General features: G+C 45.0%; 1 protein-coding gene across 8 annotated transcripts in view; it reads right to left on the minus strand.

Moving 5' to 3' along the window:
- The window catches only part of SEMA5B (semaphorin 5B), a 261,572-nt gene that overhangs the window by 98,541 nt on the left and 136,922 nt on the right, over positions 1–26,109 (minus strand). For 7 of the 8 annotated variants that reach the window (XR_014585958.1, XM_083841544.1, XM_083841547.1 and 4 more), the window contains 2 exons: positions 24,213–24,312; positions 9,108–9,153 (listed from right to left, as the gene is read on the minus strand). Coding sequence is in view for 7 of the 8 variants with exons in the window: in XM_083841544.1 (XP_083697670.1) it covers positions 9,108–9,153; positions 24,213–24,312 (146 nt within the window). In the remaining variant the exon portion in view is untranslated. Of the gene's footprint in view, positions 1–9,107; positions 9,154–9,967; positions 12,431–24,212; positions 24,313–26,109 lie in introns of those variants that run through there. The other variant, XM_083841548.1, reaches the window with a different exon arrangement.

The following is a 26,109-nucleotide window of genomic DNA, read 5'->3' on the forward strand; positions in this document are numbered from 1 at the left end:
GGGACAGGATCGATGTCCTGAGGGACTGATGAGCAAACTGTTCCCGTCTCAGCTCTGGGTTGATGGTAACAGCTGTGCAGGCCGTGTTAGTGACTGCTGAATAGCTCCCGGCTCCAATAATCCCCTTCCTATTAGTCATTCAGAACCATTACGTTTAAAAGAAGCTGTAAAACACACATTGGCTAAACTGTTACTAACAGAGAAACTAGGATTATTTATCCAGGGAAAAAATGCATGCACTGACATGAAATGTATTTACTACAAAATAATTCATTTCTTTTTTTCTAAGAGCTCAACGGCTGGTTTTAAGGGAAACATATGAGGTCATCCATGGGTCCTTTTAGAGAGGTGCAAATCAATAAATGGTGATTTTTTAATGCTCTCATTATAAATGACTGGATGCTATCAGGGTCAAACTTAATCCTGTGCAGAGAACCAGCGCAAGGGACATGAATCATTTAAATCTCTCTTAAGCTCTGCTTTGAGTATAAAATGTAGATATTTCCCTGTATCTCAGTCTTTAAAAAAAGATGCTTTTTTGCAGTAATTGGCCCAGATACTCCATTGTTGGCGTTATAAGATGCAGTGCCTTGTATTACCAACAACTTCTCTCCCTTCTGACTTTGCAGCAGATGCAATGGGGTGCCAGGACCTCTCCCCAGCTCGCCGAGCTCCTCCGCTGGGCTCCAGCCATCGTCTGCTCAGCACCTCCGCAGAGCTCAGCTCGCTGAACTGGGGAGAGGCCGCGGGAGGCATCGCCTCCCCTCCCGAGGGCACAAGTGGGAGCTGGCTGGGCGAGCCCTGGGTTGGCATGTGAAGCTCAGCACGTCACTGCTGCCACATCCACTGCTCCTAGGCGGAGGTGCTGCATTCAACCTGTCCTCTCTTACAGCTTAAATTAACAAGCCCATCCTAATTGGGGCAGTAGAGCTGCTTTCTCTGCCTTGTGGCAAGCCAGGATTCCCAGCTAGAGAATAAAACTCTTCCATATCTAAGAACACCCCACATCCCTAAAATAATAAAGTAGTAAATAATAATAGATAATAATATAAATAATATTTATATTATTTATACGTTAATATTTTCGTATTAAACTCAGTTTATATAAATGATGATTTAGTTAAGGTGCAGCCTCTAACAAGAGGCTGCTTTGGCTGCCAGGAGGTCCCGCAGAGCTGGCTTGTTGGCAGCAGCAGCGGATGGAGGCGTGGGCAGGGCAGGGGACGGGGCACCAGCACACGCAGGTCTCCGAGAGCCTCCTGGGGCACCGAAGTGAGAAGCTGCCCACAGAGAAAACAAGAGCAAATGGAAGAGCAGAAATATATTTGGCAAAGATACAGAAGCAACACTGGTGTCGAGAAAGGAGAAGTCCATGAGATTTCTTTTTCTCATTTTCCTTTTTTTTTTCTTCTCTGTATAAGGATGTTTAATGGTCCTGACTGTAAGTTGCAAGGAATAAGAACATTAGTCTTCATTTCTTATACATAAAATGCCTGACAAGGTTTTATCAAATAAAGAGCCCAATATGCCACTGTTATCAGTAAGTGACTTCAGCAGCTAATTAAATTCTCAGTTTCTGAATCCTGCTCATAATATTTGCTGACAAAGACCAATACCCCTGTAGTAATTTTGGCATTTAAGTGAGGTGAGGCAGGGAAGGAGGTAATGACAACTGACAAATTCTCCGGGAAAGCAGGCTGAAAATCCACAGCTGACAGTCCTCCTGCACGCCTCACCTGCCCCTGTGAGCCTAACAGGCTCGTTCCCCTCTGGACGTAAATCGTCTCCCTCACCTTCACTGACTCCGAGCAAGCTGCCCTGCTCAGTGCCAAGCATGAATGCAAACAGCTATGGCTCCTGAACCTTTTATACATGCTATGCAACCCTATATATGTATGTATGATCCTCATGTGTATGTGTACATATATACATGTATGTGTAAATATATATGTAAACATATATATGAGAACTTTCTAATGCCTAAATACTCGTTTTAAAGGGCAATTGTATTGATTACAACTAAGCAGTGCACTCTGAGACAGTTTAGCAAATCTATTAATGCACATATTGAAATTATTCTCACTCAGTGGAGCATGCAGCGTGTTCTTAACTTTGACAGTTCTCAAAAGAAAATAGGCATTTATTTAAAGCTAAACATGGGCTTAAAAGCTTTGCTAGATATAAATGGACTCCTGAGTTGGGTTCTTTCAGACAGAGAGGATGTTGTGTTCAGAAATCACTCACCACCATGTAGTGTGACAAGAGATTTGCTTCCCCTGCTCTCTGCGTTTCAGCTGATGAGTAACATCAGGACAAAACTGGTTCCCAGTGGCTCATGCCGGAGCCTTTTAAAGACCACAGTTCCCTGCAGTCCTCACTCAGTTGGAGAAGTGCATCCTTGGAGAATGAAGTGTGGCCTCCAGACGTGGCCACCCCCTGTTTGACATGCCTGGTTTTCTTCTGCCATCTCCCACTCTGGGTAGAAATTCTCTCTTAAATAAATCCTGCGAAGGGAAAACTGTACCTGAAAGCTACAGTCTAGCTCTTGATCTGTCATTTTAAGGAGGGGTGTATTCAGGGAATAGATTTGATTTGGGAACCTGAAACCATCAGAATAAAAAGCTGAATTTGCCAGAAAGTTTGTTCAGCCAATATAAGCTTTATTATGGAATAGCTTTAAACCTCTAGGCTGAGAGTGAGAGGTTTGAGGTGCAGCTTCAGAAGGTGATTTATGAATAGATTTATATGTTAATCTGTTAATAAAAAATGTAGCATACTGATAAAATATGTGACAATCATAACTCAGCTATGAGCCACATATTAAAGACTGCATCTGCTCTTGTAGAGGTTTTGATTATGTTTTTAAATGAGGGAACTGCACTGGCCTAAAAATAAAGAAAGAAATGTTTTATCTAGGAATATGCACCACATAATTCAAAGAAGTATCTGGGAATCTGCAAGAAACAAATAATAAACTGCTTTTAAGAAAATGACTTCTGGGAAATGCAGCTTATTTCAAAACATCTCAAAATGGAGCTCCTGTCAGGTGGCTCCGTGTTACATAAAGCTAGGCAAAGTGTTCTCACTCTTTCCCAAAATGACTTCCCAAACCGGATTTTAAATTGGACGATAATCTTGACACTACAACTAGATTGAACAGATAAATACCTTCAGCAAACTTGGGCCTGCTATTGAGCATGTGTAGGTTCGTGCTGTCGTGTCGATACATGGTTTCCTCTAGATTTTTAAAAGGATATTTTGAAAAAAATGAATGGCTCTGACCCAAGGATGTGCTTGCAAGTAAATGTGAAATACCACACGTTCACCTCTTTTCACTGACAAAACTCGCAGCGCTCTATGAAGAAGTGCTACATCCCCGTCTCACAAGGGAGCAAACAGCACACAGATGCGCTGGGCACGTGAAGTTTCCCTCACCACCAGCGGGCCGAGCCAGCAGTACGGGTCGGGCCTGCAAGCCCCACGTCATCTGGGGATGTGAGGCACTGGAACAGGTTGCCCGGAGGAGCTGTGGATCCCGTCTGTGGAGGTGAGGTTGGACGGGGCCTTGGGCAACCCGAAGTGGTAGGTGGCAGCCCTGCCCAGAGCAGGGGCGGGGGAACCAGACGATCCTTGAGGTCCCTTCCAACCCGAGCCATTCCACGGTTCTCTGACAAGTTAATGCTTGGTTTGTTGGATTCAAAGTGTAAAACACAAAAGCTGTTCCATTTGCTGCTACGTGGCATATTTAGGACCGAGGGGCAAGTTTTATTATTATTAACTACACGTTGTTGACAGGCACTGTCGGCTTACCAGTGACTATGCCACGGAGACAGAGAGCCCTCCAGGGACTGGCAGGGAGGGAAGTGTAACTCGAGGAGCAGCTGCTCGGTTTTGGGAGCCTCCCCTCCGTAGCAGAGATGTTTCTGCTTCTTAGAGCAAGGGCAGAAAAACCGGAGTAAAACAGTCTCTACCGGAAATGCACTGGATACAGAGCTGCAGTTCATCTGCTACAGGGCCATATGGAAACACTTCGTTCCTATTTTAGGTTTGAAGAAAAACACCCATTGCAAAACCCCATGATATCAACAGAAAGAAATTGATTTCAGCAAGCTTCACATCAAGCTTTCAGAGCTACTGCTGCTCAGACACGTTGCTAACTTCCAGCTCGGGTTTAAGCCTTATACTTTCAGCAGTCCTGAAAATTCATAAAGTTTAGCCCCGGTGACTGCATAACATGCTCAGAAGAGCTCACAGGGATGTACGTGCTGCCAGTTTATCAATTTGGAGTTGATGTGTTTTTTAGCATCCCGATGTTTTGTAGTTAGGAAACTGGAGATCTAGCTGCTGACAGCTCTGCTGGTACTGGGCACTGCGTAACCCCACAGGCAAGCATCCCAAATTCCGACTATCCGAGAAGTACAATGCTGTCTTCTGAACTTAGCTCTCACTCAAGAGGACAAAAAATGAGATTGCTTATTAAAACATGTTTTAATCTCAAAATTTCAGCGTGAATTAAAAAGTGCAATAGCATGTCTTCCAAATAGTTTTCCAACAGGTACACTCTTTTTTATTCTTCCATATTCTGTTAAAATATGGTTTATTTTTAAGAAAGGGACTGAATACTCCTAAAGTATTTTAAATGCTATTAAGCTGATATAACTGGTGAGTAAACAAACAACAAAGAGCTGGTTAGAAACTGTTTCACAAAACATCTTCCATTAAAAGAAATAATTGGAATCAAAACATTTTATGAAATCCTAACAGCTTCTATTAAACTTATTAGAAGAAAGTCTGGAAGGGCCTCTTGGGTCCAGAGGGCAAATTTTGGTCACAGGGAAAGCGAATGGGAAAGGGAACAGGAAAGGGAAAGGGAAGATGCCCCAAACAAACCAAGTTAATCACTTGAGAAGAGAAAAACGCACATTTAAATCCTCTCTCTAGTCACTTCAGAAAAAAACCTGGCCCAGAATATTTTCATCCCAAGCAACCACGTGTCTACCTCCTTTTCTTTTAGATTTTACAAAGATGTCAAAAAGTCTTATTTTCATCACAGTGCAAAATATCTTGGCATCTCGAAAAGGTTTTGGAGATGGAAAAATCATTTCCCACTCATTTCTATTGAGAAATTTAAATTCCAGGTAAAATCAGGGTGAATAGGGGGTAGGCACCGTACTGGGACTTATGAAATGCCTGCCAAGTAGCCTGCTTTTAATGCACACCAGAGAGTAGCATTCCTTGCTAAGAAGACCTAATCAGCACCGTGCATTTTTTAAAATTTGCTCAAAGGCTTATGTTTTTAAAATGACCCTTCCACCTACTCCATTAATTACAAACTCCAGTATAAAACAGACTTTTCTATGGCCTCACTGTGAAAGCTGCAGATTAGGAGCTAACCTTGTTTCAGGCCCATGCATAAATTAAACAGCATGTGCTCCAAGCGCACATCATTTTAAAAACGTGTTCTATGAAATGTCTAGTATTTAGAGCTTATAATGCATACAAAAGGGGAGTTTAAAGATGGAGATGAAACGTTACATGGATTTTGTATAAAAGAGATGCTAAAAGATTAACAGCAGTATCCATTTTAAAACTATGTTACTTTTACCGCTGCAAGAATTTCAATGCTATATGCCAAAGTTTCCAAAATTAACAGGTGCTTTTGGATACCCCACCTGGGGCATGTCAAGATGCTGATTTTCAGAAATTCACTAACAATGTGCCTCAATTTTGGCAAGAAAGGCCAAGGCAAACAAAATCACAAGCGATCCCCAAAATACCTTGGCCCCAATTTCCTTCTGGATGTTGACATTCAGCCAAACTTTTTTTCTCACAAGAAAAAATCACCACCACCAAAGTTTTTCTTGCAAATAACACTCAAGTGGTGAAAGGTTTTTCTCAGGTCCCAAATGGAACTGCTGAAACACATTTCAGAAACAAAGAGAGGGAAAAAAAGCCCAGAGAACTGTTCTACCAGGAAACGAGCTTGTTCTGCTCTCCAGTTCTCACGTAAAAGCTCGGTGCCACAGTTCTTGGAGTAACAACCTCAGAAGAACCAACAGAAAAAATCCAAGTCAAGAGCAAGCTTTGGAACACAGCAGAACAGCAGGGATAAAAGCATCTAGTTCAGGAGAAGAAACCCAAAACAAAGAGTTGGGAGCTAAGAAAGATAAGGAAGCTACCCCATTATGAAAGTATAACGTAGTCCAGAAGCTGACACATTCTAAAATCTTCCTCCCCTCCCCTGAAATCACAACTGCTCTATTGGGTAATGCTATCTTTTTACATGGGTCTTATGCAGTACCTTGCCCGCATAATGCTAAATATTGCCTTTTAGTCTGCCGCAGTTCAAAGACAGTAACTTCCTACCCCAGCCCTGTGGAATGGCTGCATGGCGCTCCACAAGGTTCTCTTCTGGGGAGATCACAAAACCAAATTTATACTCATGGCAGTCCAGCTCGGATTCAGAAGTAATACCAGAACTTTAGCTTCTGGAACTAAAGACTCCTGAAACATATTTTCAGGAGTGATGGTTTCACAAAAAGATCCTTGAAGTCGATGGAGAACTCTTGCTCTTTTTAATAGCACTGGGCTTAAATGAAAGCCACCCACAGTCATTCAACAGGTAGAAGGAAAAAGCAGCCTTTGAAAGTCTGAGAGCTCTCTAAAATCAGTGAGTAACGACATAGTTAACACTGCTCTTGTGATATGCAATAGACATAAAGGGGATTATAATCCCAAAAAAGGAGAATTTATACCCATTGAAAAGCATTGAATAAAGTAATGTTATGATGAAAAACTTTATGACCTGCTCAATGGCAGGAAATACTCATTTTCTTGTTAAAGAAAAGATAACCGTCACGGAAAACATGCATTAGGCAGAGCAGGCTAGTAAATCTCCCCATTACAGAACGAGAGCCCGAAGTACTGAATGTGCTGTGCAAGCAAGTGGTGGCACCAGGGCATTGCTTCAGCGAGGGGCGGTTGCCACCCTTGCTGAAAAGCTGATTAGGCGTCATCTCCTTCACAGGAGCCCCCTGGCCTCCTCTCCTTTCCATGACTGCTGTGGGGCTGAAATGTGCCCTTGGCTTTTCCCCAGGGACGGTACAGCCAAGGGATACAGCAGATTGCACGAGAGCTCTCAGTGAAAACCAGCTTTAAACTTCGCCCAGCGCTGCTGTAGAGAGGTGTATTCCTCCTGCTTCCAGGCTCCGCCCACAGCCAGCACACCCTGCTGCCTCCAAAAACTGTTCTCCTCATGCTTCTGCCTTCACCTCACGGTAGTACAAACAGGGAGCAGATATCTGCCAACACAATCCTGCACCTTGAGGTAGATTCAGCACCACTGGCAACCTGAAGAGTAAGTCCCACGAGCAGAAATAAATCAGACCACGGTTTCAAGGAGAAAAACTACCCCCAGATAAGGTATGACGAGATCCACACTGTATTTTAGCTATAAAGAGGAGATACAAAACAACCCAAATTAGCACTGCGATTACTTCTTAAACTGCGTTCTCTCTCTCCATAGGTCTAACTGCAAATTCCCTGCATTTCTTGTCTCCTTTTCTGATCTGATCTTTAAAATGATGCACGGCGAGGGGAAGGTGGGAGGGGGTGCCTCTAAGCTGCATCATGTGCTTTATGGAGACAAGCCAAGCAGCTACTTAGGCAACCATTAGGTCGGGAAACAATCGCTTCCATCATTCCCAACACGTGTGTCAACATAATTCCATGCTCTCTTTGTCATGCAAAAAGTCTTGGCAAAGTGACCGGATACACCCAGAAAGCAGGAGCAAACTAAGCTCATTATGTTAACCCGGAGATCCCACAGCATCCTCCAGTGCCATAGAAGGAGACTTCCCATTTTTTTGCCATGTAGGAAAGGAAATTTGCTGCACTGAAAAGGGCCCGAGCCAAGCCTGACTTCAGAAGCGTGTAAGGAAATTCACGACTGGGTTTCGTGGAAAGGGGACCCCTCATCTGATGAGCAAAAGAGGCTGTGTCAGGCAGTGTGATCACAGGCACTGCAGAAGGTATGGCATCTTGCATAACTACAGAGACTTCCCTCTCCTGTGTGCTCGCTGGAATCCTTCCAGTCATGCTAATACAGCTCTGCAAAGGAAAACTCCTGCCAAATGGGAGTATCAGCTTCTCTAACTCTTTATTGTTGTCATTGGTAACTCCGGACTTTGTTTTCCTTTTAAAGGAAGATTCAATGCATTTTACAACCATTAAACATCTTTTCTTCTCTCCATCTATACTTGTACCCCCTACGAACAGCACAAGGCTTGTGCACATGGGAATAGCTGGCAATACTAGCCTAATGGCTTCTTTACATAGCCAGGCAGAGCAAGAAGACCCTTCCTTCCGTCTGAAAAATGCTGAATACATCCTTGGTGCTCTAGCAACTGTAGAACATAGGAAATTTCCCAGAACGTAGGTATTTATTAATTTAAAGATTGGAGTTTCCATCAACCATATTTGCTGCATCTTTCAATTCCAGTTTCAGTGCAGTGGGAGGAAAGTCCTAATACTGCTAGACATTTGCAAACCCCTTCAGACTTCAGCTGCTTTACCTCCACTCTGCCATGGTTAATATATATTTTGCTACCCATTTCGCCTGTTGAATGCTTGCAAGTCCAACCCTGGTTTTAGCAATGCATTCAGCAGAACAGTTTCTCAGCAGTCCATGGTCATGGGGGCCAACATAGACTCAAAATGGGGATGGACAAGAACAGTAAAAGCTTTTCCTACGTGTTGTCAACGTCTCCTCTAATGAAGGAGGATTGTTATCAATTGTTTTGTTTAAGCCTGTATCAGTTACACTACATGCTTTGTTCCTTTAAGGTGCCATATTTTTGGCACATCCTGTTACCACCCAAACACTCAAGAATCAAGAGCGGAGAGCGCTGTCCAAATGGGCAAGTGTACAAGAGCCTTCCCCCAGCATTATCACAGGAGTGGAAATAAGCACTAGGTTCTGATTTTGTCCTCTCCCTGCTCCACCACTCTGCAAATTTACTCTCTACAGGCTTCTGAAAACATACGTCAAATACTACAGAACATTGTTAGCAAGTCAAATAAAACAAGAGAGTAAAAAGTGAACATACCTGAATGAGAGAAACGTTGTGTAGACTAAGTCTGAAGAGGTAGTTCCTGCATGAGCAAGCAGAAGAAATACAAATTGTTAGGCTATCAAAAGAAGGGAGGGAGAAGTTATAAACACAAGTAATAGTTTTTGGTTATCCATTTCTATGGACAACAAGGGCCTGTTAGAATTTCTCTCCGAAGAATGTAAAAATAGTAATATGTCCCTTGTTCATTTGTCTTAGTAAGCCTTTTAGCAAAGCTCTGAGCAGGTCTGGAGTAAAATACTCCAAACCTCGTAATGGAGGCCCACATTGAAATCCCAACAAAACGGAGTCTGTTTCAAGACCCTCAAAGGGCTTTGGTCGAAGCCCTGTAAGGGCTGTGTTCATGTTTTTTACTGCATACTGAGAAAACTGGGGTTGGATAGAAGTCAGCTGGAGCAAAGCTGCCTCCTGCAGTATGCCCCCCCAGGCCTATCCTTGCAGATGGACTTTGTGGAAAAGGAGGAGGAGAGGACAGATACTTCTCAGCAGAATCTCTCTGCACAGAAAACCAGCAGGGAAATCAAGGCAGTGACTGCAGATACTCCCAGTCCTCCTGTCATCACATCTCCAAAGGCAAAGCAAGGGAATTCCTGACAGAAGTCACTGCAGCATGAGATACAACACATCAGCTGAGCTCCTGCAGCCCTCCCTCTGCATGTTCATATCCCAACACAAATAGGGAGGAAGACATATTTGCATAAGCATCTATGGAAGAGTCTTAGTTAACAGGTTTTATCTCACATTTTTGCTTGCTAAGACAATGCAGTTACCAGCAATCAGCTGACATGTATTAAGCCATATGGACTTGATTGTGTGCTTGAGGCTTTTGGCCATACCTAGCTTCATATTTTTGCATCCCATCTGTCATCTTCATTGGTGTGAAGAGCTGTGATCCTTTTCCAACATCCCTGTCACCACAACCTCCCAGAGAAGACATATTTATATTATACCAGGTGAACAATGTTTTTGTGGTGGCTCTGTTTAAGCAGCAGAAAGTGCAGCTTTGGTGGTAGAGCTTCACCCACCCTATAAGTGCTAGTCTACAGACATTCCCCTACCTACCAAAAATGCAAGTGCAAGTCCTACGTCAGTGAGGTCAAGAAGTCAATGGAAAGCTCTTATAGTGATGAAAAGGTCCTAAGGACTCTTCTGAAGAGCGCTGATTTGAGTCTGTAGTCAGCAGCAGTTCACTCTGCCCAAGCAAAGAAAGTTACTCAAACTTCCACACATGAGAAATTCATATGGGGTCACAATGACCACTAAGAGGCTTGAGCAATTTTTCCTTTTTCTGTTATCTCCCACTTGAATATCATGGAAGTCATAATCATAGAGTTGTCTGTATATTTTGCCCCAGTTCTATAAATAAATCAAAGGATCTCAACCACTGCAGACTGTCAATAAAGATGGGTGGGGACAAGGATGATGAGGGACCTTGAAAATCAAACTCTTGGTACCAGATCTTCAGCCAATGTAGCTCTGATTTGCACCACCTCTGTCCTATTCTATACTGGGACTGCTTACCCAGGGAAGAATGAGTCCCATTAGCAATATCTGAACAAAATGTATCAGTAATTATTATACCTCCTGTAAGTATGCAGAGAAATACACAAAACCTCCATCTTCTGTCCTAGTCCTATCACCTGAGATCCAGCAGCTCTTTCATATTCTGAAACCTTACTCTGTCTCTAAGGACTGCACACTTTCCCAGGTAATTTGTTATTAACTCTCTGGCATCAGCTACAGACTTAAATATTATGCCCTGCAGATGCATGCAGCTGACCAGAGGCACTAAGCCTACATACAGCTAAAATCTCAAAATGGAGGAAAATTCTCCTCCAGTGACTGATCTGCCTAGAAGCACATGCTGCTCTCACCAAAATACTAATGCAATTCCAGGACATGAGATATCATGGAATAAGCCTTCTCCTGCAGAAATTAAGCATGTCACTGGCCTCCAGTGTTACAACACCCTAAGGAGAAAGTTCTCATAACCAGGGATTTGAAGTTGCTATCCTGTTGTTAAGCATGCTATTTAAATGCATTGATTTTGGAAGTCATACAGCAGATTCCAGCTCCTTGTTTCAGTCTTGTAAAAAGCTGGACAGTTTGACTGAGTAATAAATTTTAATATTAGTTTTTTTCCCCAGTAGTACTGCACAGCAAATTCAACCAAAATATATTTAATGGAAAAGATGTAGCTAAAGGACACGGTTTTCCTTGCACCCAGCCAAAACAGATGCAGACAGGAATTAGTGTCCATTTAAATAAAGCCAGTTTCTGTCCTCTCGGTGACTGCTGCGCAGCACCTGAGCAAAGCATTAGTGGTGAGATCACTCGGGTGGCTGACACCTAAAGCAGGCAGAAACACAGTATTAATGTGAGAAGCACGACGATCTTGAAAAGCTTCCCACTAACCTCACCTCTCTAAACCTGACCTTGTAGCTTTCTTACAGCAAGGAGGGTTTCCCTTCATTTTTCATCAGCTTGCTTTACCTGGTGGCTGCACAGCCACTGGCAGTTTCTTTTTGTTTGTTTGATCCTTCTCACGTCTCATCAGCAGCAATATGAACGCCCTTAGGCAGACTAGGCTACCAGAGACACCAGCCGACCTGCCCGGCTAGAACTGGCTAATCCGTAATTAACAACACCTTCTTCTAACCATACTTGTTCTGTACAACTATACGAGGAGAGAAAAGCCGAGGGGAAAGATCTGCTGAATAAGACAGTGCCATTGTTATGAATTGCATTCTAAATGCAATTTCGGGCCAAGAATGAACAAGGTCTCTGAATGACAGGCATGGTTTATTGTACCTAGAATTGCCCCATTTGTGTCTTTTTTCTGTTCGTATTTGAAGTTATGTCTGTTTAATACCTTGCTGAACTATAATTTAAAGCAGCTGGAAGAGCAGGATTAAGAAATATATGAGAACACCGAGATCTCTGCATGAATAGATGAGGTGCTCTCTTGGTCTTTTTTTTCCCCCACTTTATCTTGTAAATGTTGGCTAATTCCTTTCTCTCTTAAATTAAGCCCCTCTGGACTACACCAGAAGAGCAATTGCTTGGTGCAACCAGCTATTCTAATAACCTCCTTCGCCCATACAGGAAGCTGGTGCGCAAACCTGGAGGGATAGGACAACCCTCTTACTCTCTGTTCTGAAAGGTCACGCACCTTCACTCCACAGTTTTACAACGAAAGCTCTCTTTCATCCCAGAGTCAGCTGCATTTCAGCCATCTCCAGAACAAAAGGCTAAACTCTTCTAAGTATTCTGGGATAAACGCTATTATATACATTGTAAGGTGCCTCACATTGCTAATTGTTATTGCCACTAACTTTGTTGCTCACAACTACTAACCTTATTGCTCATAACATCTGTGCACTTCTGAAGATGTCCACGTTAATCAGTGATAGCCTGAAGTCTCAGCCAAGACCATGGTGTTGCTGCCTTAGACACAGAGTGGGATGGTGGTGGCTCCTCTGGAGGCTGATTCCCAGCAGAAGCCTACAGCACCAAGCGGAGAGTGGCTCCTCTCACTGGCCCCTCTGACTGCAGGGGAGTATGTTAGCCCCCAGCTCAGGTATATGATGTTAGCTGGTGTAAAGACCCTCCTAATCTATCCAACCTAAACTTGAAAAATTTGCCATCTGAACACATGCGGAAGAGTGAAAAAGAGACATAATTCTCATTTAAATTTAAAGCACAGAGTAAGCAACCCAGCCAACATCACAGAGCATATCTGCAGCTCAAACAGGAGCTCATCTCCTGGTCCCATACTCTGTGCCCTGCTTGAGAGAATAACTTACCCCCAAAAGTGGGGCACAGCATTTAAGCCTGTGCTTGAAGTGCCATTTAAACTCTTGGAAATTGGCTATAAACTGAAGTACTTTATTTCTCAAACAGTGCCCTCTACGCTAGTCTGCCTATGGACAGAGCCAAGTTGCAGTATAAATCCTGTAGAGGAAAGTATTTGTTAATTGGCTTTGTAATTTGTATTTGGCTGCCTTATAAAATGATTAAGCGCTCACTGTGCCTGGTACCACAAAGCATACGTACCAGAACAGCAGGAGAGCAGCTGAGATGTATTTTAAAGGCTGGAAGAATATATCCACTTAAATCCACTTGCCACGACATTCCCAAGTCAAAGCTGCTTAGCCAGTGTTTATTTCTTACAGCCAAGCGCACCTTGGGTGAACTTTGCAACGCGATGCCCCTGCGCTCGTTCACATGTCGCGTGGCCTTGAAACAATTTGCAGTGAAGGCAAAGTACTTCGTCTACAACACCAGCAAGCAACAGAGCTCCGAGACAAACTAGGTTTTTCCAGTGGGATGCTGCACAAAAAGAGTGCTTGAGGAAAAGCTGAAACCCTTCCTTTAAGGAGTTCTGAAATGATGAGGGCTGCAACATGCTTCAGATGCAAGCTACAGATGGACTTGTTTCCAGTGCTGAGCAGAGCCCTCTTCTCAGGCACTGCTTCTGTCTGATGACAAAAAGATGCTTCCTTCTAATTAAAAAAGAGCATGCTTTTCAGTTCAGCTGTGGTAGATCAGGAGGGCCTTCCCCGCAGCTAATGAACAGGTGTAAATGAAAGGTTACTCTAGCTTCAGATTATTATTTGTATTAAAATCAGCAAGGTTTGTTCACGTTTCCCACCGCTGCCCCCCTCCACGTTCACCAAGCAGGTAAGATAACCCCCTGTGCTTCAGAACAACCCCTGCCAGCAACTCTGGAGCCACGAGCTCCCTAATGCTGGCCACCACCTGCACCTCTCAGGACCCTGACATGAGCACAAGAGCCCAACAGTACGTTACCTTATCTCAGCTGGTCTGCATCACCTAAATTTATGCCCACCCACTTGCACGTTGCTGCTTTCCAGCACTTAAAGCAGATGTGAGAAGCTTGCCCCTCCCTCCTTACAGCCCAGGCTGTCTCAAGCCCCCTCTCTTTGCACGCACACACTTGTCCTGCAAGTGGAAACAAAGCCCACAGAAGCTGACAATGTTCGATCATGCTAAAAAAATGCTTTTAGGCAAAGCTAAAGAGGACTGAGTGAAGAGTCACTCTCCTCCTTTGGGGCTATTACTGCACTGAAAGGCACCCAGCACAGCCCAGGTGAGCTACTGGAGATTTCAGGTGTGCTCTGGTGCTCCGGGAAGGGATTCCCCACGATTGGGCTGCAACCAGGTGCCAGGTCTGCAGGAGGGATTCAACTGTCGCAGCGTAGATAATAAGAAAAATAATTAACAGAGCAGGGTCCTTTGGGCAATGCGAAACAAGACCCAGAATTATGCATGTGACAAACCTCGTGCTCCCTCCCGGTACCCCTGGGAGCCGAGTTCTGGGGCTGAACCTCGGGCAGGGAGCCAGCAGCTCCTGTCAGCTCTTCCCATCTTTGCTCCTGGAGGCCTCAGACGTACTTTGCACTTGCACAGTGCACGACAAACACAGCTTAGTCATGCTTCAGGACTCCCTGCGAGCTGGTTAGTATCATCCCCCCCTTATACTAATGGAGAAAATGAGCCAGAGAAAGGTTAAGTGACCTTCTCCAAAGAACACAGCAAGGCAGCGATAGAATCGAGAGCAGAGCCCAGGGCTCTTGGCTACCAAATCTCACGCTAGATTACTGCCCAGCGCCTCTACGCAGGTCCAGCTGTGGCTGAACTTTTCAGATGGTTATCCACACCTCTGAAACAGCCAGCCATCCCAAGAAACCCTGCCCCTGCAGGAGGATCTGGCCTTTGCTCTCAGAAGGAGTTAATTAAGTGCCTGCCCCAGTGTGACCTGACGATCCCTTTGCAAATGCTGCTTGAGGGATTCATTTGAGGGACCTCGCATACACCTGCTGGGGAAAAGGTGGTGAGCCAGCATCTCTCGCAGGCTGGATCCCTATTCACCAGTAATTTTGTTTCTATTGAAGAAAAACTTGTCCGGTCTATCATTCTTTCTTAAAAATCAATAGATGTTCAACAGAGAACCATACTAAATGGCACGCGGTAATATGATGCAGTTGCTGTATGAGCAATTGCTTTCCCCAAAGCAACATTTCTCCGTGATAAATCTAGCCGGAGCTAGAGGAGCATCCTCTTACAAGAGGCTCCTTATGCAAGCAGCATATCATTCTGATTAAGCAGCTTCCAAATTAAGCTAGGGTCACAGCTACCGTGTCTGCGTTGCCACTGTGTTTGCACACGAGGCCCATTTCGTACTTCTCAGTAGAAACAAGGATGAAAATCAAATCCCCCAAATTCCAGTCGGTGGAGGAGAGCTACCACCAGCTGTAGCAGCACCGGGTGCATGACGCAGACGCGTGCAGTCTCGATGCTGTGCCATCTCTTGGAGGAGCCAGAAGAGGCAGATGCGTGCGGCCGCAGACCATGCAGGACAACAGGATGGCTGTGGCACACTTGACCAACACCGATCCTCAGAAATCTGGGCTGTTGCTGCTGCTGGGGGGATCGCAGGAAGGGTTCAGCCCTTGAGCTGCAGCCGTGTCCCCCCTCACACGGCTCGTGGGGGCAGCAAGCCGGGCTCGGCTGTCCCTGGCCCTCCTCTGCCCCGTGGTGGGAGAGGGAGAGGCACAGCCTTGCCCCGTGGGGTCCCGCTCCGTGGGGGCAGCACGTTGTCGCGTGCTCCCAGGCACCTTGAACCAGCTCTGGTCTGGAGGGGAGCAGCGTTCACATGCTTTGGAGAACTGGGAAGGGGATTTTATTGAATATTGTTTGAACATATTTTGTAAAAGGCAGGCTGATTTCCATAAATGTTTTTGTTACTTTTCTCTCTGTTTCAATAAATGAGTGTCTTCAAAACCCTCGAGATGGAACCCGAGCCAAATTTACAAAACTGGTGTGTGGGTTTGTTCCTGTTTTCCTGGAAGCGTGAGTCCATCTCTCAGACCATCACGTATTATCCCACACGCCACCTCAGCTCTCTCCTGACATGCGCCTGACAGCTCTTCTGTCCCTCTCTCATCCAGCTGGCAGAGTCCCAGATCACTTACAGCACCTCACGGTGGCCCCGAGCTGCATGGGGACCTTTCATCTCCTGTTTGCCCATCACTTCAGTGTGTTTTCCTAAGCCAAACTGTGAAATTCCTCTTCTGAGACACTGAACATCGTTCAGATGCTCCCTGGCGGCCCCCCACCTGCCTGCTCGGGCTGACAAGCGTGCTCAGCTCTGTCACGCTCTCCTCAAACTCAGGATGAGTTCAACACAACTTAAATGGCAATACTGATTGAGTTGGCTGGTGAGATGAAGTTACTGCCAACCAATCCCTTCTTCTCGCTGTGTTTTTCATACCTTTGCAGTGGCACAGAGCAGCGGGCTTTAGCACCTAAACATCTGGCCATAAAGCGATATGCAAGTCGCTGTGGTAAGCCCTGCCATACAAAACTGACGTGTCACCAACTTAACCGGAACAAAAGTCAGTATTTTCAGTACTGCCTAAGGAAAAGGCTCTGCAGCCCCATCCTCTGATGCTGTAAAACACATTAGGTCCAAACCTCTGAGGCTTTTGCCAAAATATCCTGACCTTGTGTTTGCTCGCACCCCGCGCTCTCAAATGCAATCTTTAAACTTAATTATTTTCAGCGTATTACTAAAGCAAGAGAGTCTCTCGTGGGTGGCTGCTTTTGTGATAGGGTACCACCAATTCTCATTTTATCTGCAATATGAGATACTTCGTGTGTCAGGCCTGCAACTGGATGCTTCCCGCCAGCCTGCACTGCACCAGGATTGCCTTTCGTGGCTGTGGCTGTGTGGAACCAGGTTATCCGCAGGACCAATTGTTTGCTCTGCTGACAAAGACGACAGACCCAAGAGGCTGCTGTCACCTCTCCTCCAGGTACGACGCCAGGAACAAAGCCGTCTCCTTGCTCTCTTGCAGCTGCAACTTCTCCTGTGCATTGGCCAGGCCCAGCAACCTGGCAGCGCTGCAGTGTGGCATTTTATCTGATGGATTTATTTTGAGTAAATTAAAGTTCATGTTGTGTTCTCAAGCAAATGTACAAGTTTTAACTAAGAAAAAAACTTACACTTTGAACAAAATTTGAACTAGGCTCCAAAGTTCCCAGAATCCCATAAGCTATGAAAATTATCCTTTCATTCTTGCCTGTCCACACCTTTTCCCTCCTTCCCAAGGGGTAAGCCAGGGACAGCACAGATTTGGGGTATGGCAAATTCAGACAGCCTGCAGACCAGCAGAGGAAAGCAAATTCCATAGGTAAGAAAGAGCCACACACCCCAGTGGGGCTTCACCCCTCCACACTTACACAAGAGCTGAACTGACCTCCTCTGGCACGATATCAGAGAGGAAAATCTCCCTCTGAACTATCCCAGGCTCAACCAGAGAGGTTAAAACCCGCACTTTAAATCACATTTTTATTCTCTGCACAAAGACACTGTGCACCCCCAATTATGGATTTAACTAGCTGTAATGTCTAATCACAGGTTTCTCACCTTCGCTGTATTCTTTCTCATGCAGGTCAGGCAATTTCTTCAAAAGACATCAATGGTCCTTTGAAAGTATCTGTTAATTTCACAGACTGATTTCCCCTTTTTTTTTCTCACACCACCATGTTACCTGCCTCCCTTCACCCCCTGATACAAGGATGCAACTTTAACTTTGTCTGATAGGAAGAATCAGAGTGAGAAAGGATGGCATTTGGTTTTTTTTGGTTTCTTCATAGCAGCCCTCTCAGCTACCCTCCTACAATCTGGATATAATCAAAAACATTATCATGCTCTTTGCTTGCTCACGTCCTCATTAATACCTCAACTGGCAAGGTAATTTCTCAGCCAAACGTGACTTGTTGGGGGGTAAAGCTGACGTAAGACAGCGTGATACTAATGGGAGCCATCAGAACATGGCAGGAGCTCATCTCCGTCATATTGTCTCAGAAAAGCTATTGAGTCAAATTCTGCAGTCAGTGGAGAATGGCACTTCATTCCTGGATGTAACAGGACACACCTGTGGTCTGTTGAACCTTTGGCCATGCCTATGTGATTGTGCCCAATGTTAACTTGTTTGCATGATATTCTCTCCACACTATATGAGACTGGACTTCTCCAGCTGTGCTGAAGATCTCCTGGAGCATTTTTGTAAGACTTACGTCTTCTTCGGAGATGCAAGGCTGAGGGCAAGTGCCAGGTACTTGCTACTGCCAGGTAGAAACACAACAGTAAATGGTCCAAATCCAAACTCTGGCACAAATTTTCTGTAAATCCATCAGAAAACTTTGGCTACGTCCACACTAGCTAAGCAGAACAGCGCAGAGACCTCTGCGGTTGTGCAGACTTCGGTCGAAGAGCAGCCTGCACTCCCTCTCAGATCTACTATAAACTCACGTGTCTCAATATCACAGTGTTTTTCACAGGGCAGGCTTGCTCTTAATCCCTCTGGGCCTTGGATTCCCACCTACGGTGTGAAATTATTAGTGCTTTTCCACCTCACAGAAGCCCTGATTGTTTGGCAGTAGGAAGTGTTGTTGATAAAGTTTAGCCCAACGCTGACGCTCCAGAACTGCAGACCCACTCTGCCCTGCCTTCTGCCGCTCAGCCTCCTGGTGTGCACGCTGCCTTTTGCCCAGGCAGCACAGTCTGCTGAGATTTGCTCTCTTCAGGCTTCAGTGGCAGTCCAGATCTGGGTAGGATTGAAGGTGCCCAAGGGTAAGAGCGATATTTTCCAAGCGACGCAGGTTTTGAGAGTTTTACTGCAGCGCTCTAGAGCTTTCTGCCAAGCAGGCAGGAAAGAGCCTGTGTTCAGCCAGAAATCTGCATGAAAGCTGGTGTCTGACAGACTAATCTATCATACACCGGAGAGTTTCAATAAACTCAGGATGCCAATCCTGCTGGTCGAGGATCTTAGACTATATTTACAATTTGCCATATTTCTGCAAGCTGCAACTTGAAGCAACTCTTTTGGGATATCAGTCCCTCCGTTCAGCCTTCAGCTCCTGAGCCGGTGTGATCCAGAGGTGTTTTGTGTTCATGCAGTCAGGAGCAAGACCAGCCAGGAAGGGGTGCTCCCAGGCTGCTGTGCTCCCCCTAAGGCCTCCTGTTCAAAGCCAAAAGCGATCCTTCCAACACTGTGTTTCACAGCCACAGTTAGAGGCAGAACTTTTGACCTGATCTGTAACCACCTTTGTAAGTGCTATAGCGCCTTCTCTGCTCCCCAGACTAACCCTACCTCCTTTCTCACGCCTACCTACTTGACATTAACAGGCACATTCAGCTCAGGTCTAAAACAAGTATGAAAATCGCCCCCTGCTAAAGCATCCAGACTTGCATCCCTAGCAGCTTGGTAGCTTTGATGCAGAAAAGTCCAGCAGCCCACAACGACGTGCACTTCACCTGCCAGCTCTGAGTCCCTTGATGTGGCATTTGCTCGCTGCCCTCTGCCTCCAGGACATTCTTGGTCATGGCCATTTCTGACAAGGGCTCCTGAGCTTCAGCTCCCCATGCAACAACCCCGAGAGATAATCCTTTCCCGTCGCCTGATGGAGCTGACAGCCCTCTTGGCAGGCACAACTACGAGGACTTCTGGTCGTGACGCTCTCCGGCTGCTTTTCTACGGCAACACCTCCACTCTCTGCGAGCGGCCAGCCCTCATAGCCATGCCTCTCACATCCGCAGCCCCAGCAGGCTGCTGCCCCGAGCTGACACCCCCGTGGCTTCCTTCTGGGAGAAGTCAAATGTTTCCCCCAGGGTTTCCCAGCCACTCCCTGTGCTGCCATTTGTTTGGGTACCGTCCTCCTGTTGTCCAAGCTGTTTCCTTTCAGCTTGCTGGCGTGCCAGATTGTCACATGGTGTCTCGACCACGTTCCTTTGAATCTTTTATGTTCTCCTGGCCAGGGAGCTCTGGTGAAGCACGCTTTTCGGCTGGACTCCAAGCAGGGTCTTCCATATCAACATTTCTTTATTGGCTCCCACCTCTGCCCAGCCACTTAGGGGTCGCAGGTGGAGTGGTGGGATGTCACTGCTACACGAAACCCATCCTCCCCTGGGTTAGGGCACCCTGCCTATAGCAAAGGTGAGAGAGCACAGCACCGCTTCTCCAGCACGCAGGTGAAATCGCTGCCATGGGGAGCAGAGAAAGCCAGCCTGCCTCTGCTACAGACAAGGCAGGGAAGAAGGACGGGGGAAAGGGCAAAGGAAGAATGTCAGAGTTGAGCCAGGGCATCCTGCAGGAGTGGGGATGGAGGCTTCCTCCTGCCCCACCACACCACCTCCGGCATCCCTACCATAGCACAGGTACATCGGTGCAGGCAAAGGGGCCACAACCTGGCTGCTGCTGACAGCATCGAGGTCTGACCGTGAGCTACAGCAAGCAGACACCCTCAGTTCAAACAGTTGCATCTCTTAAGTCACCGCTTTTTAACACGGGTCTCTTTTGCTTGCCCATCGAGTTAGGAAATTCAGCCGATCTCCTTTGTTAAACCATTTATTGCAGAGCAGCTCATTCAAGCCGTTCTTCCCAGTCCATTCAGCAGCTGTACTGCTGACAAAAGAGCAGTGTCCCAGTCTCCCAGCCTTTGTTCTGGTACCAGAATTATCTCTTCTGTGGCTCTTCTGCTGTGGCAGCATATATACAACTCGTGTCTATAATTCAAAACTATAGCTCATTATGTGACACTAATCTGCGAGAAACTGCCACCCATTTCCTCACCATTAATCTTTGATTTCAGATGTTTAGGTAGAGCGAATAGACCCTCAGTTAATAAAAGCAAATTGCTCACTGGGAATGCAGTATAACAGAGTTAAATTTGAAATCTAATAATGGGAAAAAGATTGAAAGTAAAGACAATAAGCATTCCTGATTGTGCCATTAGAGAGGGATGGAAGTTTCTACATAGTCAAGGCTGCAATCAGTTTCCATTTCAGCTCCTTTATTGGCTTTGCCTTGGAAGGTTTCTCAGGTCTGAAAAATTCAAGGCTTATTCTTGATGAAAAGAAGAAAGTGTTTTGCAAAAAAAGCAGGACAATTGGACAAAGTGGCATTGCAGATAGCTAGCACAGAAAAAGCAGGATTCGAGTTCCCCAAATGATCATTTTTTTAATGTACAGGGGATTTATATGTCTTGTTTTTTGAGCTGTTCAGATCATATTTTCAATTTTTTTCTCAGTAATAATGAGGTCTAGAAAATTGTTTTTCTTCCCATTAAAATAAGCTCAAATAGTAATCACATAAGCTCAAGAGCTGAAAAAAGCAGCAAATATTTCAAAACAATCACTCATTCAGAGAAGAAAAACAGTACATTAAAATACTAACACTACATTTTAAACAAAAACAAAACATGCAAGCTATGAGTCAAAATGAAGGTTATGAATTTTTGAAATGTGTGTTTTTATACTTAATGAAATGTGGCTCATAATATGGGCAGTGTGAGATTTACAATGTTCTAAACTATTCATATCCTTACTTGCAAGTGTTTGGATTTTACAAATGATGTGACAAGTAAATACGTTGCTTAGAAACCATGATGGGCTTTTGAAACTAATTCTTTTGTTTCTGGGATTTTGACTTGGCAGGTGTTTGGTGCAGTGGAGTTATCAAACTCCTCTGGTTAGCACTCAGACAGCACCAGTCATTCGGGGAGGGCTCTCAGGTAGCGATAAAGCTTAAAAATCTGAGGCTCATGTTATTCCAGCTCCCTGCCTGCACAGTGTGCCCTCAATACCCCTTACAGTTTCAGCCACGCTGTGTCCAATTCCCCAAACCAAAAACCTTTGTGAGCCCCAGGATCTTCTTTTCTTCCAGGAAGCATTTTCTGTGAAGCTTGGAAATGCAGGATGAACTAAGCTAAGAGTTGCTGTGGTGAGGTCATATGGCTTTTAAATAGAGACAGAAAGAGCTAGTCTGAAATAATTTATAACGCTATCATCTAAGAGAATGATGTTAACCAGGAAATTGAGAAGTGGGAGTACTTATAAACTCCACCCTGATCCCAAACTCCTTTCCACAACCCCAGAATAGCTGGTGTTACTACTAATATGATCTACAGTAGCACATTTAAACATGGTTAACATTTAAATTTAGGTTTCATAAATTACACCCTGTTGAGATGGATAGAGACAGCTCCTATCTCTTTGAGGTATTGTTTCATTTGCAAATTCAGGCAGATGGTGCACGAGCAACTAATGACTCAAAAAATCACCCCTAAAAATAGTCCAGAACAAGGTGGGGATTTATCAGGGAGGGAGGGAACAGAAAAGCCTTTACTTCCCATTCCCATTTCTCTGGCACAGCTCCAGGAGCCCAGCTCACCCAAGGACCTGCGGTACTGTGCAGAACAAGGACCCTGCCTGCACCCCATGTTCGTGCACCTCATGTCACGTAATGAGATGGTGAGGAGGGAAAGGGATCCGTATTCCCCACCTACCCCACACCCAGGAAAAAAAAAAAGCACCTTGGGAAACTGCACCTCCGTTAACTCTATCAAGACTTGCTCGGCAGAGCAGTGTGGCACCATATAACTTGGAGAGTCTCCCAGTCAGGCTGGTCGTACCTCATGAAAACTGACTTCTCCAAGCAAATTCTATAAATACTTGTCACTGGTTCCGCCTGGAGTAACCCACCGCACTATATTGTGCTTCCAGCAGGAAGCCAAATTTGCTGTCATTCTGCTGTTTGTAATGATACTGTAGCCTCGTGTCTAACTGCACTTGTACAAACTCTTGTGGAGACAGAGCTTCCCTCCAGGATGTGTCGCAAGCGTTCGAGCAGGGGTGAAGCGTGTCACCCACAGCAAGGAGGAAACCTGCTGTGCAGCTGAATTATGTAAACCATGAATTCCTCAGGGCGACGGGCCTGTGTTTGTACAACGCCTGGCAGAAGGCACCGTTCACGGCTGTCCCCAAAGCAACGCCGTTCTGAAGTAATAAATATTAATAATGGCTGGTTAAAAATTCCAGCGCAGGTAAAGCTGCAGCTTGAAGAGCAAAATGTTTCTGTATGAAAAGCAGGAGGGCCTCTGGCAATTTAAACTCTGTGAGACAGTGAAGTTTTAGTATTTAGTGCACAAACACAGAAAATGCATGTTAAATACTTCAGTTGTCTCTTTGGAGCAGAAAGACTCTCCTTCCACTAACACGTCTTGCTTTGTCTTGTTCACACCATGACTTCTTCCAGTCCTGCTCCTCACCTCCCTGTCCACTGGTGGGAAGAAAGCAGTCTCTTCCTGTTTTCACCTACAGCACAGGCTGCTTCCACAATGTTACCTGCTTCTAAATACTATATTTAAACTGCTGCTGCTGGCTGATTTGTTAGGCCATGCTTAGCTCTTTCTTTTTGGGTTGTCTTATCTGTTTATTATGCAATAAAAAATAGTTGCTGTGGGGGCTCATGATTCAACCACTCCTGACACATATTATTTCACTGAACCATAGTTCTTTTTCCTGGTTACAAATGCAGCTCTAAATTTGTTAGAGCTTGCCTATGCTTATATTGTGTTTGTGTTTTTACCCTTCTCCTACGGCATCCTAAATAAAAGTAATGTTTAAAAATAAAGGAAAATATATGCTAATTATATACGATGTGTTGGAACAACAGAGTTGCACCAAAATGCATTAGGTGGGGATTTGACTATGTCAGCGAGATGAAGTGAACAGGCTACGAAGCGAATTCTAAAAGAAGAGAGAAGAAAGCTATCGCTCTTGCTGCCAAAGTCTCACTGCAGCTTATACAAAGGCATGTAGATGAACTTAATATAGACAGAAAGCGTGCCCGTGGCAAATACACCAAAAAGCCAGATTCTGTTCTGGCAGAGTGATGGTGCAGAATAATTTACTAGAACTCTTCTAACATTCATGATACTGAGGGAGATGCCAGCACTCTGCTTCATTAACCAGTCATTTTGATTGCATCTTTTCTTTTTTTTTTTTTAATTCTAGTAATTTTCTCTTCTTTGCAATTATACTAGGAGTCTAAATCCCTCCACACAAATTATAGCTTTCTCTTTGAGGGGGAGACTGGCCACATAAGCTGGAAACACACTCTCCTCTGAAGCCAGAACCTGAAGGGAAAGAGCTTGAGCAGCAGCCCTGGTTTAAAAAGTTTAAAAAGCTAATTAAAAGATTATCTTTACCTTGCTCCCACAATGAGCTGGTTCCTGTTGGCATCCAGTGCGAGCTGAGAAAAGTCATGCACACCTGGATAGGTGAAATTCGAAACCCAGGGCTTCAGATCTGCAACAAGAAGGAGAAAGCACAACACAATAAAGCTGCTCCAGAAGCAGTGAGTTCACCCAGACATCTACTAATGGATTTCCTACCGAGTTATCTGTCAGGGGAAGGTTAATTAATAATCTATTTAAAGGGTTTCTATTTATTCTGATTCTCCACAGAATGTGCAAAAACCGTACATAAATTCAGGGCTGTCTCAGCAGTTATTTTCACATCCAAAATGGAGTGTCAGCATTGGCTTCGGAGACAATGGCAGCTTGGTTTCACTTCAGTTAAAACTGGGGAGCCGCTTCCAGTGCCAGGGTTAAATGGTGTAAAGGGACTAGGTTGGCTGCCCTAACACCTCCGTAGCCTGGCCTTCCCTGCTAAGCAAAGGGAAGCTGCTGTCCTCCTCCATGAAGAGAAGGTGGGGTCAACTGACTGAACACCAGGTTAGAGTAGAAATGATCTACACTCAAGACCTGGCTGCTCAAAGGACAGGCTTTACCTTCTCTTCCAGGTTTTAGGTTCTATGCCAGGTTTCACTTTACCTAACATCTGACAGGGATCCCTGTCAATCAAATCCTTCCTTAACTAAGATGGGGAGGTGGCATCATCACAGCATCTTGGTAGCTGAGAATTGAATGAGCTTGAAGCTGGCTCTGTTAACCAGCTTGGATTTAACAACATGGCAGGTTAAACGCAAAGCAATAGATTTGACTATTCTCATGGAGACAAAACTCTTACAGAAGCCGTATCTATTAAGACAATATCAGTTGAGAGATGTAGGGCAGATAATCCTGATTTAATAAAAAATATACCTGCTTAAAGAAAAAATTAAATCACTGTTTTTTAGGGTACTCTCAGATGTGATGTTAGGGCATTCACAGAATTCAGTATTTCAATACAGTTACCAACTTTTACTTTGTGTGTATCACAGATCACAGAATTTCAGCCTCCCACCTTACACCTGTGCTGCATGGAATAGCTGGGGATAGACTAACGTGTATCTTCCAAAAGCCATCCAGCTTTACTGTGAGGACGTCTCTTGGAAACTTGTTCCATCTGTTAACTATTCTGTCTGTCAAATACATGGAGGATACCAAATATTTGAGGGAGCAAGGCACAAATGAGACCAAATCGGTCAAGGTCTGGATGCAGAAGACCCACAAGGCTCAAAACCTTGAACCTGAAACGTAATATCTTCTGGCCTCATGCCAACGGGACGTCAGTAGGCAGGCCGTGACCCAGTGATTCGTAATAACAATGACGCAGCCAAGTTCAGACTCGTTCAAAAGAGCTCTGGAAAAACATGCTCCGTTGTCATTTTATATCCCCCATGATGAGAAGTTGCACCGAAGGCAGGCAGGTTTGAACATCTTGGTATCGGCATTAGTTCTCTTTTCCACAGAACTTCTCTTTTCCACAGGAGGACAATGCTGATGAGGGATCTCATTGTTTGTAAGGCCTTTGGTGTCCTGGCAAGCTCTGTAGCATTACAGATGTCAAACGGTATAAAACCTTTGACATAGGGATATTTGTCTTAAGTCCCTTCTCCTTTCAGGGATGGATGACAGCTAATCAGGCCCTTTGATTATCAAAACCTTAAAAAGTCACATATAATAAAAGCCCCTACTCTTCACACCACTTGTCCTACACTGCTTCCCAAGGCAGAACCTTGCTGTGTAGCTTCTGGCTTTGCCCTGGACACCACCACATTTCAATACACCTCCTGAGCCCCCATAGCACTGGGCTGACCATCGGGCCTGATCCCATGTCCCACCTGACTTGACACTGTCAGGGCCTCTCTGACCACAAGAC

Source organism: Anser anser (genome assembly GCF_964211835.1).
Source record: "Anser anser genome assembly, chromosome: 6".
Lineage (NCBI taxonomy): Eukaryota > Metazoa > Chordata > Aves > Anseriformes > Anatidae > Anser > Anser anser.